The sequence below is a fragment of the Drosophila virilis genome, chromosome 2, assembly GCF_030788295.1.
Source record: "Drosophila virilis strain 15010-1051.87 chromosome 2, Dvir_AGI_RSII-ME, whole genome shotgun sequence".
NCBI classification, from domain to species: Eukaryota; Metazoa; Arthropoda; class Insecta; order Diptera; family Drosophilidae; genus Drosophila; species Drosophila virilis.
In genome coordinates, this window is record NC_091544.1 from 31938945 (window position 1) to 31957974 (window position 19030).

The following is a 19030-nucleotide window of genomic DNA, read 5'->3' on the forward strand; positions in this document are numbered from 1 at the left end:
CTTTTTGCAACAAAACAACTATAACAGCTGTGCATGGCTAAGATGCCAGCCAGTCGTTTATTGAATGTAAATAAGTTGCTGGTGCTGCCAGACCGTGCAACAGCAACGTGCTGGCAGCACTAAACTAACATCTGTAAGAGTTGCATCCTTGTTTTTGTTGTTTTTTTTTCTGCTAGCAGTTAAAATGCATAAATAATAAACGAATAATAACAAATAAACCGAGTAGTTCGCCAGTTAAGAGTGCGAACAATGTAAATACGCTCGTGTCAACCAGTAACAACAAGCAGCAAAATGACCGACGCCTACTGTCTGGCCAATTTTATTGATTTTTCCCAACATTTGTCACAGCCGCTGAGGCACAGCAATCGGATCAAGGTAACAACAAATTGTTGTAATTTAATACAAAATGGTAACTGGTATTTGTTTCTCTATTTCATAGTATACGTGCTTTGATATCTCTGACAACTACATTATCTTTGGTGCCACCTCGGGCTCGCTGTACTTTTTCAATCGTGGCGGCAAGTTTATGCACCTGATCCCAAACAAACATGGCCCCGTCACACACCTGAGCATCTCGGCCAACAACAAGTATGTGGCCTTTGCCACCCAACGCTCGCTCATCTGTGTGTATGCGGTGAATCTGTCTGCCCAGGCCGCGCCCCAGGTGATTGTTACGCATCTGAGCACCGATCAGTCGGTGCAGGTGAGCTGCATCCACTGGACGCCGGATGAGAAGCAATTCTACTATGGCGATACGCGTGGCCAGGTAAACCTGGTGCTACTCTCGTCCTTTATAGGGCACAGCCTGCTCTTTAACATGACCGTGCATCCGCTTCTGTATTTGGATGCGCCTGTCGTGCAGATCGATGACTTTGAATCTCTGCTCCTGGTGTCCAACACCACCAAGTGTATTCTATGCAACACCGAATACGAGGAATACAAGCAGGTAAACCAGCACAAATTAAACTAGCTTAGTTCTTTTTATACCTAATATGTTTTTTGCCCGCAGATCGGTAACCGTCCACGTGATGGCGCGTTCGGCGCCTGCTTCTTTATATCGCCCCACGAATCGCTGCAGCCATCGCGCATCTATTGTGCCCGTCCGGGTACACGGATCTGGGAGGTTGACTTCGAGGGCGAGGTGGTGCAAACACATCAGTTTAAGAGCGCACTGGCCACCGCGCCAGCCAAGATACTCAGGCCCAGCGAGAGTGAGGCATTCGATGAGGAAGATGCCGATGCACTGGAGGCCAACGATGAGCTGCTAAACTATCAGCCGCAGCAGCTGCAGTTCGCCAAACTACAACGCCTGGGCCAAAACTTTCTGCTGGCCTACACCGAACTGGGCCTATACATCTTCGATGTGCGCCACTCAACGGTGGTGCTCTGGTGCAATCAGTTCGAGCGCATTGTAGACTGCCGCGTTGCCGGCGCCGACATCTTTGTCTTCACGCAAACGGGCTCTCTGTACAGCGTGCAGCTGCAGACGCTGGAGGCGCACGCTATCTCGCTGATGCAGCTGTCCAAGCTGCCTCAATGCGCCCGGCTGTTGCGCCAGCACGTCAAATACTTTGCCGACAAGGCGCGCGAGCATGACGAGCTGAAGCAGCTTAACCAGCTGAAGCAGCTGTTGATTGAACGGCAGCAGTACGAGCTTCTTAACGATATATCCGTGATCTTTGATGCCATTGCCCAGTGCACGGGTAGCGCACTGGACACACAAAGCTCCGGCGGCAGTTCGGCGACAACAGAGCGCAGTGCCAGCTTGAGTACGGTGGGAGTTGGAGGAGGAGGCGGAGGAGGAGGAGGAGGAATTGGCGCCGGCAGCACGGCTCCGGCCAAAGGCGTCTATGTGCTGGAGAATGCCTTTTGCGATAATCTGAAGCAGCCGCCCAAGTCGGGACACTTCAAGGATGCATTGCTCACTGTCACCGGCAAATTTGGCAAGAACATCATCAAGTATAAGTTCAACATATTCGCCGAGGAACAGCAGCAGCAGCTGGTGCGCGAGCTAATACCCGCTAGTGAGCGTTCCCAGCCCTTTAAGGATATCAAAGCACGCTACGAGACGCCGGACGAGGATGAGGAAATTGTCTGCCGCAGCCGAAAGCGTGCCACTGTCGCCACGACCCCCACGCCGCACATCAGTCCGGAGGAGAAGACCATCTACAATCTGTACTTAATACACAAGGGTGCCAAGTTCAGTCGCACCCACTGCGTGGAGCGCTATCGTGCTGTCTTCGATCAGTATGCGGCCAACGAGCTGATGCAGCTGCTGGCCAAGCTTGGGCAGGTTATGCTGGAGCATGGCGACAGTCCGGAGCAGGCGCAACGCAACTGCTACGAGATGTATTTCAACTATCTGAATCCGGAGCTTATCTGGGAAATGGATGATGCCACACGCGATTATATAGCCAGCGGCTTGGCGCTGCTTAATTCCGGCGTGGAAATTGTCCGCTGCAGCCATTGCAATTTTCCGCTCCGCTTCCAAAATGCATGCCAATACCATGAACTGGGCGCGGTTTTGTTGCGTTACTTTTGGTCACGGCACGAGCAGCTCAAGTGCTTCGATGTGCTGCAATCGGTGCCGGCGCTGCTCGATGTGCTGGCCAAATTCTATTTGGCCGAGCACAATCTGGACAAAGTGCTGCCCATTGTCTTCAACTATGGCGCCGTCGAACTGCTGCAGGATGTGGGCAGGCAGCTCAATGGCGCCGCCTGGGCGCGCTGCTTTGAGCAGTTTGTGGAGCTGCAAAGGGGCCGTTTGGTCTGCGTCAACTGTGAGTGCGTCAGCAGCGTGGAGCTGGAGCAGCTGTCGCGGCACTATTTCTACACATGGAACTGTTTTCTCAACATAGCGCTGGATCATCTCACGGCCAGCGAGACGCTGGCACTGATCTTTAAGTGGAGCTCGTATATACCCAGCGATGCGATCGATCGGGAATTCTATAAACGCTGCCTGCTCAAGGGCTGAATGTTAGTGTTGTCCCTTAAGCTAGTTTCTAGCTAAATTTAGCTATTTACGAGTTCGTTAGTCAGAAAACGTTTAAAAATTTCACCTAATTTAGCTTTCTACATCTGGCAACCCTGTTTTATTTTTGCCAATTCCAGTGTGAAAAAACGAATTTAGCTTTACTTTTGGCCATTTCTCACATTGACCTACGGCTACTTTGTGAAGCTGCCGCTGGCAACATTATTTATGTTATATACACACACACGTATATATATATATATATTTAAAGGTATATAAAGATACATATGTACTGTTGGAAAGCGGGCAACTTGCAACATTCCCAGCACATGCTCCTAATTATAAACTTTAGCTAAAGCTATAGCCAAAATACCAAAAGCATTTATTCTATATAAACGTATATTAAAACAAGATATATTTACATGTATGTATGCCTACCAGCTGTATGTGTTTGTGCGTTAATAATAAATACATCAACATTGTATACTTCCTTGAATTTTGCTTCAAATTTTCGAAGCCTAAAAATTAAATAGTCAACACATGCACATAACACAACAAGTTTTGGCATAAATCATACAAAATTTCAACTGCAAAGCAAGCATTTCTCGAAACAAACAACGTTAGCCCCAACAGAGCGAAGTGATCCATCTAAGTGTTTAAAGTTGTTCAAGGTTCTCTTAAAAAAAAAAAAGTTGTTGTATAAGAGATTGCGAAGATTTAGAAAAGAAATACCGGGCAGCTCTAACGGCTGCCAACACTCGATAAGACTATCGATTTACAATTTTTGTAGTGAAGCGTTTACCTCAACAGTCTGGTAACGCATTAAGCAAAGCAGCTCTGTCAAATCAACCCTGTTCACTGCGATAACGATAAGCAACGGCGCTGACTCACGCGCTCCCATCACCAGCTCTCCACCATTTTTCCCGTGTGGCTCGTTTTCGCCGTTGGTGTGGATAAGACACGCGTCTGAAAGCATAAAAAACGCGAAAGCGTATAAAAACCATACATTTTAAGCACAAGCATAATAACAGGCTTGTGATTGTCTGTAGGCACAAGTAGGCCTAGCAAAACATATGAACATTATATAGGTCTCATTGATCGAAGAAACTGATTGTGAAAAGTACAACCTCGCTCTCTCCACATAAGAACGTAGTAGCTTGTGGAACGTAAGAAGTTGTCGGAAAAAAAAAACCAAAAGAAAAACGTATAGACACGAAGTGCAACACTAACACACAAAAAAGAAAGAAAAACAATTTACATATAATTATTTTTTCGGAAATTGCAAGTGTGCGCAAAATCAAGAACAATTGCAAAATTTTCCTAAACGGAAAGAAAGAAAAAACAAGCAAGTGATTGGAGGATAATATGAGTAATGCTATTAACCAAAATGGCACAGGTCTAGAGCAGCAAGTAAGTATGGAACTTGTGTATGTGTGCGTGTGTTTGTGTGTGAATGTAAAATGTGGTGCGGTGCAAAAGAGGGTATATAATGGAAGAAAAAAAAACGTAATGGTACATTTGTGCATATGTGTGTTAGCTGTGTCAGCTAAAAGTGGTTCTGTGTGTGAGTGGCCATGTGTGAAAGAGTCGGCGATGCTCATGCGGTCCGCACACGATTATTGAACAGTGTTCAGTGAGGGCTCTAACTTTTTTTTTTTTTTTATTGATTTCATAACATATAAAACGTCTGACCGTGGAACGCGTTGCGCTTTTACATTTTGCAACGAACTGTAACTCGTGTACGTATAAGTCATATATGTCTGTGAGTCTGTGTTGGTCTGCTATTTTATTTGTGTAATTTCTTTTGTATAAATTTTAGCTTGCCTCCAATTTGGCCTGTTCATTGCTGTGCAAATGTACGTGTATGCGTGCGAGAGTGTTTTTGCTTTTGTGTGTGTGCCTATGTGTAGCCGCAATTCTAAACTAGTGAATGCAAGTGTGTGTGAGCGTGCCAGTTGCGGCGTGCTCTTTGCATTACTCTCGCTCACGCACGCATGTGGAAGCTGAGTACAATTGTAAACAGGGTTGCCAGACGTGCATGTAATATGTGCGTTGTGAGCCAAATTCACAATGCGATAACACCCTGTAAATGATTGTGTGGCGAAAACAAGTTCCACATTGTATAGCTTCCATCTCGACTCTTTCCACGAAAACTTTGCACTAAGCATGAGTTTTGCGCGTGTGTGGGTGGCATCCTATTGTTTTTGTTGTTGCTAGGCCCCTGCCTGTCAAAGCCTCTCAAACTAGTTGCGCTTGTTGTGTGTGAGTGTGACATATACGCGTCGCGCTTCAAATAAAAAACATGTTGCTAACCGGGCATGGCGATGGTATTGTGAGAAGATTGCGAATGTATGTATGCATGTGTTCTACCGAAAAACTTGTTATTACAAAGTTCTCTTCGGCAACGGCTTAGAATTCGTTGAACTTGATCGCGTAGATATGTATGTATGTATATCTGTGTGCCCGATTCGAGCGTGACACGAAACTCACGTTTGTTTATATTGTTATCAATAAATGTGATTGAATAAATACGACGTATCAGGGATTTGAACAGTCAGCAGCTGAAATCTCCCACATCTTTGTAGTGTTGCCAACTTAATTTTTTAAAAAGTTGCTGACTGTTTATAATAGCTAAATGCTTATTCAGCACGAATCGACAATGAGCAGGGTTGCCACTACTTAAGATTGAGATGCCAAAACAGTTAAATATAGGCCAATTCTGAATGTGTGTTACATTTACATTTGCTTTTGTGTGTGTGTGTGTTTTTTTTTTAATATTTTCCGTGCCATTGCAGGTTGCTGGTCTGGACTTGAATGGCGGCTCGGCTAACTATAGCGGCCCCATAACAAGCAAGACTTCCACTAATTCGGTCACTGGTGGCGTTTATGTGCCCCCGCATCTTCGAGGTGGTGGTGGCAACAACAACGCGGACTTAGATAATCAAGGCCAGGGCTTTGATTCAGGTGCCGCACCGCGTCTCGAGAACAGGGACCAGCAGCAGCAGCAGCGCGGCGGTGAATTTCGCAGAGGCGATCGCGGAGGTAATCGCGGCTACAATCGCCAGAGCGGCGACTACGGAAGTTTTGGAAGCGGAGGCGGCGGCGGCGGTGGCGGCGGCAGACGTGGTGGCAGCAACCGCTACGAGGACAACTATAACGGTAAGCGCTAACCTGATGGGAAGCTTAATACGAGAAAGCTTCATTTTGCTGATTAGGCAACAGACGGTCGATGAGATAAGTTCAAAGATTGGGACTGAGAAACTGCGGTTAATATATTTGGACAAGAGCAGCTCTTATAGATTCTTTTCCCCGTTCGCAGGTGAATTTGACTCGCGCCGCGGCGGCGACTGGAATCGCGGAGGAGGTGGTCGCAGCTTTGGGGATCGACGCGGACCGTCGTATCGCGGGGGCGCTGGTGGTGGTAGCGGCGCCAGCGCTGGTGCCGGAGGCAACGGCCTCAACGAACAATCGGAGGAGGCACAGCAGCCACGCAATGATCGCTGGCAGGAGCCGGAGCGCCCGATTGGCTACGATGGCGGCGCCGCTGAAGGCGGCGCACCCGGTGGTGGTGGGGGCGGCGGCGGTGGCGGCGGCAACAGAGGCTACGGCAATCGCGGGGGTAGCGGTGGCGGTCCCTACAACAGTCGCTGGAAGGAGGGCGGTGGCGGGGGCGGCGGAAACACCGATTACACAAAACTGGGTGCCCGCGACGAGCGCTTGGAGACGGAGCTCTTCGGTGTGGGCAACACGGGCATCAATTTTGACAAATACGAGGATATACCCGTGGAGGCGACGGGCCAGAACGTGCCGCCGCACATCACATCGTTCGATGATGTGCAGCTGACGGAGATCATAAGGAACAATGTGAATCTGGCGCGTTATGATAAACCGACGCCGGTGCAAAAATACGCAATACCAATTATAATCAGCGGACGGGATTTGATGGCCTGTGCCCAGACAGGCTCTGGCAAAACGGCTGCATTTCTTGTGCCCATCCTGAATCAGATGTACGAGCATGGATTGTCGGCGCCGCCGCAAAGCAATCGGCAATATAGCCGACGCAAGCAGTTCCCGTTGGGCCTGGTGCTGGCGCCGACCCGTGAGCTGGCCACCCAAATCTTTGAGGAGGCCAAAAAGTTCGCCTATCGCTCGCGCATGCGTCCCGCTGTGCTCTATGGAGGCAACAATACCAGCGAACAGATGCGCGAACTGGATCGGGGATGTCATTTGATTGTCGCAACACCTGGACGACTGGAGGATATGATAACGCGCGGCAAGGTGGGTCTGGAGAATATACGTTTTCTGGTCTTGGATGAGGCCGATCGCATGTTGGACATGGGCTTTGAGCCGCAGATTCGTCGCATTGTCGAACAGTTGAATATGCCGCCGACGGGACAGCGCCAGACGTTGATGTTCTCGGCCACATTCCCCAAACAGATCCAGGAGCTGGCCAGCGATTTTCTCAGCAATTATATATTCTTGGCCGTGGGACGTGTTGGCTCCACATCGGAGAACATAACCCAGACCATATTGTGGGTATACGATCAGGATAAGCGCTCCTATTTGTTAGATCTACTGTCGTCGATACGGGATGGACCGGAATACTCCAAGGACAATCTGACGCTCATTTTTGTGGAGACAAAGAAGGGTGCCGATTCTCTGGAAGAGTTCCTTTATCAGTGCAATCATCCGGTGACCAGCATACATGGTGATCGTACTCAAAAGGAGCGCGAGGAGGCGTTGCGCTGTTTCCGTTCTGGTGACTGCCCCATTTTGGTGGCCACCGCTGTGGCGGCACGTGGTCTGGACATTCCGCATGTGACACATGTCATTAACTTTGATCTGCCCACCGATGTGGAGGAGTATGTGCATCGCATTGGTCGTACCGGACGTATGGGCAATTTGGGCGTTGCCACATCCTTTTTCAATGACAAAAACCGCAACATTTGCTCCGATCTGCTGGAGTTGCTGATCGAAACGAAACAGGAGATACCCGGCTTCCTTGAGGAGATGCTCAGCTCGGATCGCGGCCATGGTGGCGCCAAGCGACGCGGCGGCGGTGCCGGTTCACGGTACGGCGGCGGCTTTGGTTCACGCGATTATCGTACATCTTCTGGCGGCGGTGGACGCAGCGGCGGCGGTATTGGCGGCGGCGGCGGCGGTCGCAGCACTGGCTCCGGCGGTGGCGCCGCCGGTGGTGGTGGCAACTATCGCAGCAATGGCAACTCGTATGGTAAGTTTGGTGAGTGAACTCTACGCACAAATTCCAAATACTGTTGTGCATATGTTCTAATTATATATTCCGTGTTATGGCAGGTGGCGGCAGCTCTGGCGGTGGCGCCTACGGCGGCGGTGGTGGCGGCGGTTCATATGGCGGCTCCTACGGCGGCGGCGGCGGTGGTGGTGGTTCGCACTCAAACAACGGGCCCGATTGGTGGGGTCAATGAGCAAGGCCTGTCACCCAGAGGGGCCGGCAGCAGCAGCAGCATCCACAGCGTCCACATAATCCCGACTAGCGTCAATAATAACAACAAAAACAACAACAACAACAGAAAGAATAACTGATAAAAACAGCAAGGAGCAGGAGCAAAGCAGAGCAACATTTGATGAACCGATCGACAACAACTTAATTATATATTTGCATATTATATGTATCATCTATATATATACATATATGTATATATATATATATATCTATATATATATATATATATATATAGGGGCAGCAAATGTGAAAGAGAAACTGTCTGTGCGCAGCGCAACACTCACACTCACGCATTAACACACACACACACACACACATATACACACACACACACAGACGCACACAATTACAATAGAAAGCATTACAAATAAAATTAAAAAAAACTGTTTAAAATTAAATATTCAACATATATACATACATACATTTGCATATATGGCTGGAAACAACAAAATTGCAACAAACTATGAATTGTAGTGTGACAAAACAAATACACGCGCGCATAAAAATAGGCTCATAAACAAATAATATTAATAATTATCATAAACAAAAAAAAATATATAGTTATGCTAGAGCAAAGCGCGAGCCAGAAACATAAGGATTTAATTTAACAAAAAGGGCAATCTGAATTATATTTGTCCAGTAAAAGTGAACTTTTACGCACCCGCCCTCCCTCTCGCATATTTTCTCTTTCAAATATTGAAATCGATATAAATATATATATATATCTTTATATATAAAAAGAAAACGAAACAAAACTTTAAGCGATAAGCGATTAACAATTGATAAAGCATGAACTTCAATTGATGATTTTAAAGAAAACGTATAACTGGTAAAGTTATATATACATATATATATATATATAAATATAAACCACACACACAAACACGAAATACAAGAAAATCATTTAAAACCAAAAAAAAAAAACAAGTTTGCTAAAAATAAACTGAATAATTTAGCAAATGGAAAACAGCAGTGTTTTATTTAAAGGTTCCAAACCATAAACAAGAATCTACTCATCTTTACAAAGACGGAAATACCCTCTTGTATATGTGCCCCTGCAGAGGGTATTATAGCTTGTCAAGACGTGTGTAACGCACAGGAGTGTCGTGGAGTAAATAAATTGAAAAATGTATAGGAAATATTATTCCCATTCTATGTCTATCTGTGTTTCGTGGCCCCAAAAGAGGAAATCTGGTTCCAATATATACAAAAAATGAATATATTAATATATTTATTTCATACATTAAGAAGCCTAGGGTATACAATCCTCTGTTCGCTGACGGTGACTCTTCTTTGCTGTTATGTTTACAACTGAGAGACAGAGAGAGAGAGTGAGCGTGAGAGCTAACGGTTTTTGATATTCTGTCCGCGAATCACAGAGAAGTCCATTTCCATATGCGCAGTTGTGTCCAACGTAGTTTATTTAAAATTCAACAATAAAAAAATAACATTTTTGTGGCGAGCTCGCCCGCTCTTCAATTACCATTAATTCAGCGAAAGCTCGCGCTGGATCGTCGAGCCAATTAGTGTCTGATTAGATTTGGAAAACCTGATTAGGCTGCATTGTTGCGGTGGCTAAATTAAGGAGGAGCTGACTTCTGCTGCTCTTTTTTTTTTTTTTTTGTTTCTTTGTTTTTGTATCTATAGCTAAATTGAAGCGTCTGGTTGTTCGCAAAAGCAAAAGGTGTGTTTGCTTAGTCGATTGCAAAGCGTTTTTATTTTTCTGTCAATTCGACTTGTTTTCAGAAGAAGCTCTTAGTTGAGGGCACATCATGCAGAAGTCACAACGCACGCAATGCTGGACGCTGCTGCTGCTTGGCGCGCTGATCGTCTCGTTCGGGCTCATGTTCAGCTATTGGTATCTGGTGCCGAGCCAGCTGCACATCTGGCAGCTGTTCAGGCACAATGGCAGCCCATCCAGCGATCCGGCAGCCGCGGAGCTGAAGTTTTTTATGCCACCACAGACGGTGCCCAAGGAGCTGAACCTGAAGCGTGGCGCGCCCTACATATATCAGATATTGCATTAGCGTTTATATATACTTAAATTGTTGTACAATAAATTAAAAGTATGTTTAGAGTAATTGGGTGGCTTGGTTAGCATCACAATCACATGGTTTATCTATCTGTGGGTTCACTCAAACGTCCGACTTCTGATTGAGCGCCGCATAGCCCACGGGAATCTCCTTCATTTCGGTTTGCAGGCACAAAAACTCGCCGCCTATGCACATTATCGTTGCGGTAATCACATTAAGCAGCCACCAGGAGGCGTTGGCGGGAAAGGAGCGATTGTACCACCAGCAGATGATCAGATGCACCAAATGGAAAGTGCAGCTGCAATAGAGTTGTGTAAGTCAATTGAATATATATATATATACTGATATGTATCTACCTGAAGTCCAGGCACAGCTTGGCGCGGCGAACAATGCACCAGAGCGCCAAGGAGGCCACAAAAGCATTTAACACAAAAGCGCAGATGACCAGACGACCGCCCAGATCATAAATATGTATTTCCTGGAACGAAGAATATGTACACTCAACAAAAACGGCGTCCTGCTTAGGCTAACTACATACATGGTATTCGAAAAGGTGATCCAGTGTGTAGTTGTCGCCAGCCAACTTGTTGGCCACAAACACGAGCAGGCCCAGCGAGAAGTACACGCAGCACTGCATGGACACAATCTGGGATGTCAGCAGCGTGGGATCCCATTGTGTGTTGCGAAATGTGCCACCTTTCATATTAATATAATATAATTGTATTTATTGTTATTTATGCTGGCTCATGTGTGCAATTGGTCCAGCTGCAATAACAGAAAGCAAACAAAGACTGACTCATCATTGGAGTTGATTGGTTCCGTTCAGCTGTGAACCGGCTCATGACGACTATATGTAGCCAAACTGTTTGTTTCCAATATACAGTTATATCAATTCAAACATTTTCATTTCTAATCCCACTGCCCGGGCACAATTTGTGATTTCGGCAGCGTGGAATCCTATGGTGTGTTCCGAAATGTGCCACCATTCATTTTTATATTTTTATTTATGCTGGCTCATATGTGCAATTTGTTGAGGTGCAATAACAGAAAGCAAACAAAGACTGACTCATCATTGGAGTTGATTGGTTCCGTTCATGCCTTTCAATACCTTTTAGCTCAGCTGTGAACCGGCTCATAACGACTATATGTTATATTCAAACCGTTTGTTTCCAATATGTAGTTATATCAATTCAAACATTTTCATCTCTAATCACACCTTTCTGAATTTGAAAATATAACAGATATAGCTAACATTTCTGTACCTAGCCTCAACCATCCACACATCTGTCGATACGAGCACCACCTGTTAACTAGTTTTAAAAATTCATCAAAAAAAAAAAAATGATTCAGTTCACAACGTTTATTAAGATGGTGTTGCAAAAGACGCAAAAATTGGTGAGCTATACAAATATTTGAAAGAAAATAAATGTATATGTATTAAACAATATTACGGATCTCACAGAGCCGCCTACGCTCCCTGGGCATTGTGACGGTAGGCGCCACGGCCCTCTATATGGGCCTAACGGCTTACCACAATCAGGATCAACTATTTCGCACATTTGTCATGCCTGCAGTGCGTCTGCTGCCGGCCGAGACGAGCCACAATTTGGCGGTGTTGGCGTGCAAGTACCGCCTCTACCCGGCCTCCAAGTACACGGACGATCTCAATTTGCACAGCTCGTTCTTTGGTCGCCTCGCTAGCAATCCCATTGGCATTGCAGCCGGTTTCGATAAGAACGGTGAAGCTGTGCTGGGTCTGAAGGATTTGGGCTTTGGCTTCATTGAGGTGGGCAGTGTGACACCCCTGGCCCAGGCCGGCAATCCAAAGCCGCGAGTCTTTCGGTTGGTCAGCGACCGGGCCCTAATCAACCGTTATGGCTTCAATAGCGATGGTCACGGTGTGGTGGCGCAGCGCTTAAAGGAAATTCGTGAACGTGAGGACTTCAATGCCATTGTGGGCGTTAATCTAGGCCGCAATCGTGACACACTGACTCCAATTAATGACTATGTAAAGGGTGTTCACACATTTGGACCTGTCGCCGACTATCTGGTTGTGAATGTCAGCAGTCCCAATACGAAGGGACTGCGCAACATGCAGAGTAAAAAGGAGCTCACCGAACTGCTGGAGGCAGTCAATATAGCTCGTGGCCAGCTCAAGACGAACCAGAAAGTGCCTATTCTGCTGAAGCTATCGCCCGATTTGGAAACGGGCGAGCTCAATGACATTGTCGCCGTCATCAACCAGAAGAAATGCCGCGTGGATGGTCTCATTGTGTCCAACACCACCGTCGCGCGCGACAACATCAGCGACCCGGCATTGGCCAGCGAGGCGGGCGGTTTGAGTGGAGAACCGCTGCGGGAACGCTCGACCAGGCTAATCGCCCAGATGTATTCACTGACCAAGGGCAGCCTGCCCATCATAGGCGTGGGTGGTGTTGCATCCGGTCAGCATGCCTTTGAGAAAATTGAGGCTGGCGCCTCGTTTGTTCAAATCTACACAGCACTCATATACGAGGGCCCTGAACTGGTAGAACGCATTAAGGGGGAGCTCTCACTGCGGATCAGCGAATTGGGCTACGCGTGCGTCAAGGACGCTGTAGGTTCCAACTACACCAAATATCTGCCCTCATCCAAGTAATAAAATTGTGTGTATATTTTGATTACAATGCGTTACTTCACTAAAGCTATGTATGCTCGTTGGCTCGTTGCACGTTGAGCACGCGTCCCTCTAGGAGATGTGTGTTCTGGTTGCTGGCACTGTTGTAGGCGTCGCGCTGGCTGAACATCACAAAGCCGTAGTACTTGGACAGGCCCAGATTTTTGTCGAAGATCACCTCGGCATTGGCCACATGGCCGAAACGGGAGAAATATGTGCGCAGTTCCTTATTGCTGATAGTCCAGGGAAGATTGCCCACAAAGAGTTTGTAGCTGCTCCGTGCCGCACTGCCGGACATGATTTATATTGTATTTTTTTACGTAATTTTAATAAATCTCAAATTGTTTTGTTTACTACGACAACAATGTTGAGAGACTAACAGCGTGCGGCTCTGTTTTTAACAGCGAGCATAACTTTATTCCTGGAAAAATAATCTTTATTTCTAGATCAGTTGCTTAAGAAAAAAGCTAAATTTTTTGTTTTTATCATAAGGTCCAATTTATATGTATACTTGGCTTTGTTCTTTTTAGATAAGCGGCCAAATTGTTTGAGTTTAACAGAGAACAACAAAATTAGACCGTACATTTAACAGAGTTAAATATCACAGACCTGTTTTGGTATTTTCGGTATTTTAAGTCGCTATTTTCAGTCTTATCAGATTCGGTCACACTGCATATTTTGTTGCATTGCTGACTTTTTATTGTTTTTTTTTAGACTATTTTTATGTAAAACGAAAGTGTGAAAATGCAAAGAGCATAGATGTGCACGGGACAATTTAACAAATAATTGAGCTGCGTACTCAAGTGTTACCACGCAACCAATCGGCGGTTATGGTGTGTTATATGCTCCGCCAGTAGTTTTCGCTGCGAAAATATTTTCGGCGCCCCCTTAAGCGACGTGTATTTGGGGCGCGGCGCCCAACAGAAAAGAACAAAACGACGGGCACAAAGCGACACTCGTACTAAAATTGCCAGCAAGATCAGCGCCAGGCGTACACAATGGCAGAAAGGCCCAAAAATTTGTTTGCAAGTGAGTAATTTTTTGGCTAAAACTGCCCACGCACACGTACACGTACCCACGCACACACACATATGTGTGTTTCACATATGCATACACACGCCACACACAACACACACACACAAACACAATCACATGCATGTACCACTGACGCATTTACTTGGCCGCAATGCAATTGATAAGCCGTAGATCATAAATAACCATTTTCACCCTATCTAAATGCTAACGCAAACAGCTGGACCGAGCCGTTCTCGCATACCGCCTGATCAGCTTAATCTGAACAATCTGAGCATACGACATCCGCCTTCATCAACGTCGTCCACATCGTCGGGATCCACGTCGTCGGGCTCCAGTTCCTCATCGCAGCAGAATAATGTGGCTTTACGCTTTAGCGCCCAGCCCAGCTTTGTGCCAGCTGTGCCGGTGCCCACAGCCCACAGCAGCAGTAGCAGCAGCAATAGTAATGCCAGCGCCGGCACCAGCGGCAGCGCAACGGATCGGCATAGGGAGCGCATCCGACAGCAGGCATGTGGCAAACTACAGTTTGGTGAAGGTGCCATCAATACACATCAGTTTACATCGGACGATTTGGAAGATTTGGGCGAGATTGGACGCGGTGCATTTGGTGCGGTCAATAAAATGATATTCAAGAAGTTGGACAAGGTGATGGCTGTGAAGCGCATACGTTCCACGGTGGACGAGAAAGAGCAGAAACAGTTGCTCATGGATTTGGAGGTGGTCATGAAGTCGAACGAATGCATCTACATTGTTCAGTTCTATGGGGCGCTCTTCAAGGAGGGCGATTGCTGGATATGCATGGAGCTAATGGACACCTCGCTGGACAAATTCTATAAATACATATTCGAGAAGAAGCAGCGGCATATACCCGAGTCCATACTCGCCAAGATCACTGTGGCCACAGTCAATGCGCTTAACTATTTGAAGGAGGAGCTCAAAATAATACATCGCGATGTTAAGCCAAGCAACATTCTGTTGCACAGACGCGGCGACATTAAACTATGTGATTTTGGCATCTCCGGACAGCTAGTCGATTCGATAGCCAAGACCAAAGATGCGGGCTGCAGGCCCTACATGGCGGTAGGTTTTAATGCAACTGTCTGCTAATTGAATTAGTATAAATTTGTAACCTTTTGCAGCCGGAACGCATTGATCCGGAGCGCGCCAAGGGCTATGATGTGCGCAGCGATGTTTGGTCATTGGGCATAACATTAATGGAGGTGGCCACAGGCACGTTTCCCTATCGCAAATGGGATTCGGTATTTGAGCAGCTGTGCCAGGTAAGAGTTTGTCATTGCAAATGGGTTAAGTGCTCGACATACACAACTTATCTTACAGGTAGTGCAAGGGGATCCGCCGCGCTTGCATACATCCTATAATGGCATTGAGTTCTCCATGGAGTTCGCAGAGTTTGTCAATACTTGGTAAGAGTTTTCCAGTTACTCAGCAAATGAACAAATGTATATTTTCCTATAAATACCCGCAGCCTGATCAAGAAGGAGAGCGATAGGCCCAAATATAGCCGACTGCTGCAGATGCCATTCATACGGAGGGGCGAGAACAGCCACACGGATGTCGCCGCCTATGTGGCCGATGTGCTCGAGTCCATGGAGAGCGATGGCATTACGCAGTTTACAACCAACCAGCCCGCGGAAAGTTAATCTGAAGTGCGAGTCAGACTAAAGTCATAAATTAACTAAGCAAAAAAACAGTAACAACAAAACGCAAACTATTCAAAAACAAAACATAAAAAAACCCCAAAAAAAAATGAAAGAAAAACTTAAAACAAAAATTGTTGTCTACTTTGTAGCATTCGTAGTAAACGTAGCGCGTATTTTGTTAAAGCAAAAACAAAAAGCAACAGTGAGTATAAGCAAAAAAAAAAAAAAAAAAAGAAGATAAAACAATTTGTAAAATGCGTATAAAATGTTTATTTTTATGTTGTAGTGAAACATAAAGTAATGCCTTTTCTTTTAAGTTAAGTGAGCTAGCATTTGAAATTTATGGCTTTTGTTTATAGTTGTTAACTGCAACCTGCAAAAATTAAAAGCGAGATTTGTAAAATTTGTACACGCCAATTAAACAGAAACTGTTAACTAAAGCAAACTACGAAATAGCCATAAACAACAAGTAAATACAACATTCAATATGATTTATATTTAGTTTATCCGTAAACATTCTATAAATGTTTGTTTTGCATATGAAAGTTAAGTAAAAAGCTTTAAACATTTGCCAAGTGGCTGCATTTTTTTTAAATTGTAGAAAAATTATGAAAATCAACACAAAATTAATCCAATAAAATATAATTATAATAATTAAAAACAACAAATTAACACACACACATTCACTGACACTGACAACTACACACGTTTTTATGCGTAGTATTTAGATTGTAAGACCTAAAAATATATTTATAAAAAATACACAATTGCAGCTTGTGAAAAATAAACAAAAGTAAACAAAATAAAATAAATGTATTGTGCCTAAGTAAAAAAAAAAAAAAAAATAATGACGATATAAACTAAAATCATAATAATATAATAATTAAATAATGTAAAACGCGTCAGCTAGTTTATATAGAATATCTTAGCCAAGCTTACACACACACACACACACACACACACACACACACACAACACGCACATGTAGACACAGCTACGCTTATATACATGGCCATACCACGCCCATTTCAACACACACACACACACAAGCAATTGCACCGTCTAAAATCCCGTCTCAAAAATATATTGCCAATGTCTTTTCGATTAATATTTATGCAAGCGCCAATGTGAAAGCCAAAAGCAAAGTTTATTTTGTATACATATACATATATATATATATATAATATATATATATTTATATAATTTTGCATATAAAGTGCAAAAAACGAACAACTAAAGCCACACACACACACGGCTGCAGACAGCGTCCAAAAATCAGAATACCCCTTTGTATGCCCGCAGCGTATTAATCATATGTATTTATTTACTTTTGTTTTCATTTGATTTTTTTTCGCCCAGCTTACGCATATAATGAATGCATATTAAGCGCTAAGCCTCAAAGCAAATACAACAACACCATCAACTAGCCGCATAATTGAATAATAAAACAAAAATATTTTTGTAATAAGCGTAAAAAAACAGAAAACAAAAGCATAGCAAAAACAAATGCATGGCAATTAAATTTGCTCTAGCATAAAATATTATAAAATACATATATGTATACATAATTATGGACGAGAGTGTATGTTTGTAGTGGAAGCTAGTCGGCTAGTCGAAGCCTGTATACCCTTGCAAAGATAAGATCGTTTAGCAAAGGTTTCTCACTGAATACGAATTTGATCTCAAGTGGTTTTTAATGGATTTAAGCTGAACTTGTAACTGTATTTGAAAGCATCTGATGTATTTATTAGTTAAGTCCATAGATTGTTCGAATCTGTGAGGGTGTTTGCACCATCCAGTTGCAAGTCCTTTAGCAGAACTGTTTCAATGTCAGGATCGTAGTAAGAACACTTAGCAAGGGTATAAATTGCAAATGCAATTTGTGAAAAGTTTCTAACAGATATAATTAAAGTAATATATATGCTAAAGTACTCGTAAAATCCACTCCCTGCCGTAGAACCCTAGATGCTAGCCCCCCCTTCATGCAAGTAAAACTTACAAAATTGAATCTGAACTAAGGCAGTGCAATCGTTGAGTCGCGAGTCGTCATATTTTTTGACAATAAAACGTGTATAAAAGTTTGTAAACAAATGCAGTAAGCAAAAGCAGAAGTTGTTTAGGCGTATGTGATTTGTATATAGGCATATACTACAGATACGAGAGCGGATAAACATAATTAGTAGCATATTAATAAATATATATCAATATTACTATACTATAATATTGTAACTGCAAGTCAGATAAAGTAGTCAAAGCAAAATAATAGGCATATGCTAAGGCCCAGGCAAAACAGTATCCAATAATCCCATTGCCTTTTAAACTAGCTACTTGCTTATAGAAAGTCAAAAATGAATGAAATGAGAACTCAAAGTGAAAACGCAACGTCCATAAAAAAACAAAGCTAAATATTCGCAGAACTTTTTAAACACAAACTAAGCTTATCCGTAAAGCCAGCATGGGCCAGCCTAGGAATTAAGCGAACCTCGATATAGTACGATATCCTAAGTGCAGAGATTGCTAACAAAAAGAAATACAGACAAAATTTCTGGCCTGCAAGAGTTATTTTTGCGCACTGTACTCAGTTTAAGCAAAGCTACTAACTAACTATACAAAAATAACCGGCTTCTACTAAATCTCCTCTCTTAACTCTATCGACTTGAGGACAAGAGCAAAAAATGAAAAATATCAAAAAAATTATCCAAAAATAATGTGAAAAGAAAACACCACAAAACATTTAATAAGAATTAAAACCTAAAATAATGGTAAAGAAATTATGGTATGGAAAACAAATTAAATTGTTAAACTTAACTTGAAGAATTTGTAAAAAGCAACAAATGAATAGTGAATAAATAATATATTTGAAGAACTCTACACAGCCATTGGCCCATAATACTTGACACCCATTTCGAAAATATCTACCTCGTAGTGCCCATCGAACCAATAATTAACCAATTACTTAATCAAAATCAGCTCATAACATGCAATGCTAAAGCAATTCGCCACACCCTACACAAGTTCCGATGGGCACATGTCGAGGCCTATTGATTTTACGGGTAAGTTTGACCACGAATTTTCAACAGTTTTTTTTTTAGCGTAAGAGGATTGGGCTACGCAGCCTTATTATTATTTTGAATAATCTTACTACACGTATTAATGGAATATTTTGTGGATACCTTGGTTAGGGTATTA

At 44.0% G+C, this 19030-nt stretch overlaps 7 protein-coding genes across 8 annotated transcripts; 5 read left to right on the forward strand and 2 right to left on the reverse strand.

Moving 5' to 3' along the window:
* Positions 1–123: 123 nt before the first annotated feature.
* Positions 124–4200, forward strand: p (WD40 repeat domain-containing protein pink). The gene is made up of 3 exons (XM_002056566.4): positions 124–375; positions 440–946; positions 1010–4200. The coding sequence occupies exons 1-3, from the start codon at positions 292–294 to the stop codon at positions 2972–2974; spliced, it is 2556 nt and encodes an 851-aa protein (XP_002056602.1). The 5' UTR covers positions 124–291; the 3' UTR covers positions 2975–4200.
* On the forward strand, positions 3874–8854 carry bel (ATP-dependent RNA helicase bel). Of its 2 annotated transcripts, none has more exons than XM_002056567.4 (4): positions 3874–4381; positions 5767–6130; positions 6291–8213; positions 8288–8854. In XM_002056567.4, exons 1-4 carry the CDS (start codon positions 4337–4339, stop codon positions 8416–8418), a joined length of 2463 nt encoding a protein of 820 aa, XP_002056603.2. In that variant the 5' UTR covers positions 3874–4336; the 3' UTR covers positions 8419–8854. The 2 variants fall into 2 exon arrangements, with proteins under 2 accessions (XP_002056603.2, XP_032289613.1); XM_032433722.2 differs by having other exon boundaries at positions 3875–4381; positions 6291–8204.
* Positions 8855–9725: 871 nt separating this feature from the next.
* On the forward strand, positions 9726–10537 carry LOC6633155 (uncharacterized). The gene is made up of 2 exons (XM_032433723.2): positions 9726–10140; positions 10203–10537. Exon 2 carries the CDS (start codon positions 10229–10231, stop codon positions 10481–10483), a length of 255 nt encoding a protein of 84 aa, XP_032289614.1. The 5' UTR covers positions 9726–10140; positions 10203–10228; the 3' UTR covers positions 10484–10537.
* Sys1 (Sys1 golgi trafficking protein) lies at positions 10466–11283 on the reverse strand. The gene is made up of 3 exons (XM_002056569.4): positions 11028–11283; positions 10846–10967; positions 10466–10787 (listed from the first exon to the last, which is right to left on the reverse strand). Exons 1-3 carry the CDS (start codon positions 11190–11192, stop codon positions 10592–10594), a joined length of 483 nt encoding a protein of 160 aa, XP_002056605.1. The 5' UTR covers positions 11193–11283; the 3' UTR covers positions 10466–10591.
* A 397-nt stretch (positions 11284–11680) lies between these two features.
* Positions 11681–13149, forward strand: Dhod (dihydroorotate dehydrogenase 2). The gene is made up of 2 exons (XM_002056570.4): positions 11681–11884; positions 11952–13149. Exons 1-2 carry the CDS (start codon positions 11831–11833, stop codon positions 13125–13127), a joined length of 1230 nt encoding a protein of 409 aa, XP_002056606.1. The 5' UTR covers positions 11681–11830; the 3' UTR covers positions 13128–13149.
* SLIRP2 (SRA stem-loop interacting RNA binding protein 2) lies at positions 13125–13682 on the reverse strand. The gene has a single exon (XM_002056571.4). The coding sequence runs from the start codon at positions 13441–13443 to the stop codon at positions 13174–13176; it is 270 nt and encodes an 89-aa protein (XP_002056607.1). The 5' UTR covers positions 13444–13682; the 3' UTR covers positions 13125–13173.
* Positions 13683–13819: 137 nt separating this feature from the next.
* Positions 13820–16416, forward strand: Mkk4 (MAP kinase kinase 4). Its single transcript, XM_002056572.4, has 5 exons — positions 13820–14174; positions 14398–15260; positions 15320–15460; positions 15519–15604; positions 15667–16416. Exons 1-5 carry the CDS (start codon positions 14144–14146, stop codon positions 15839–15841), a joined length of 1296 nt encoding a protein of 431 aa, XP_002056608.2. The 5' UTR covers positions 13820–14143; the 3' UTR covers positions 15842–16416.
* The last annotated feature ends 2614 nt before the right edge of the window (positions 16417–19030 follow it).

What these genes read in the sequence shown, in the direction of transcription:
- p (XM_002056566.4), top strand. Translation starts at nt 292, where the DNA reads ATGACCGACGCCTACTGTCTGGCCAATTTTATTGATTTTTCCCAACAT. An exon ending in GGCACAGCAATCGGATCAAG is followed by an intron (nt 376 to 439) that starts GTAACAACAAAT and finishes TCTATTTCATAG; the next exon opens with TATACGTGCTTTGATATCTC. An exon ending in AATACGAGGAATACAAGCAG is followed by an intron (nt 947 to 1,009) that starts GTAAACCAGCAC and finishes TTTTGCCCGCAG; the next exon opens with ATCGGTAACCGTCCACGTGA.
- bel (XM_002056567.4), top strand. Translation starts at nt 4,337, where the DNA reads ATGAGTAATGCTATTAACCAAAATGGCACAGGTCTAGAGCAGCAA. An exon ending in GCACAGGTCTAGAGCAGCAA is followed by an intron (nt 4,382 to 5,766) that starts GTAAGTATGGAA and finishes GTGCCATTGCAG; the next exon opens with GTTGCTGGTCTGGACTTGAA. An exon ending in CTACGAGGACAACTATAACG is followed by an intron (nt 6,131 to 6,290) that starts GTAAGCGCTAAC and finishes CCCCGTTCGCAG; the next exon opens with GTGAATTTGACTCGCGCCGC.
- LOC6633155 (XM_032433723.2), top strand. Translation starts at nt 10,229, where the DNA reads ATGCAGAAGTCACAACGCACGCAATGCTGGACGCTGCTGCTGCTTGGC.
- Sys1 (XM_002056569.4), bottom strand. Translation starts at nt 11,192, where the DNA reads ATGAAAGGTGGCACATTTCGCAACACACAATGGGATCCCACGCTGCTG. An exon ending in ATCACCTTTTCGAATACCAT is followed by an intron (nt 10,968 to 11,027) that starts GTATGTAGTTAG and finishes TCTTCGTTCCAG; the next exon opens with GAAATACATATTTATGATCT. An exon ending in AAGCTGTGCCTGGACTTCAG is followed by an intron (nt 10,788 to 10,845) that starts GTAGATACATAT and finishes ACTCTATTGCAG; the next exon opens with CTGCACTTTCCATTTGGTGC.
- Dhod (XM_002056570.4), top strand. Translation starts at nt 11,831, where the DNA reads ATGATTCAGTTCACAACGTTTATTAAGATGGTGTTGCAAAAGACGCAA. An exon ending in TGCAAAAGACGCAAAAATTG is followed by an intron (nt 11,885 to 11,951) that starts GTGAGCTATACA and finishes CGGATCTCACAG; the next exon opens with AGCCGCCTACGCTCCCTGGG.
- SLIRP2 (XM_002056571.4), bottom strand. Translation starts at nt 13,443, where the DNA reads ATGTCCGGCAGTGCGGCACGGAGCAGCTACAAACTCTTTGTGGGCAAT.
- Mkk4 (XM_002056572.4), top strand. Translation starts at nt 14,144, where the DNA reads ATGGCAGAAAGGCCCAAAAATTTGTTTGCAA. An exon ending in GCCCAAAAATTTGTTTGCAA is followed by an intron (nt 14,175 to 14,397) that starts GTGAGTAATTTT and finishes TAACGCAAACAG; the next exon opens with CTGGACCGAGCCGTTCTCGC. An exon ending in TATTTGAGCAGCTGTGCCAG is followed by an intron (nt 15,461 to 15,518) that starts GTAAGAGTTTGT and finishes CTTATCTTACAG; the next exon opens with GTAGTGCAAGGGGATCCGCC.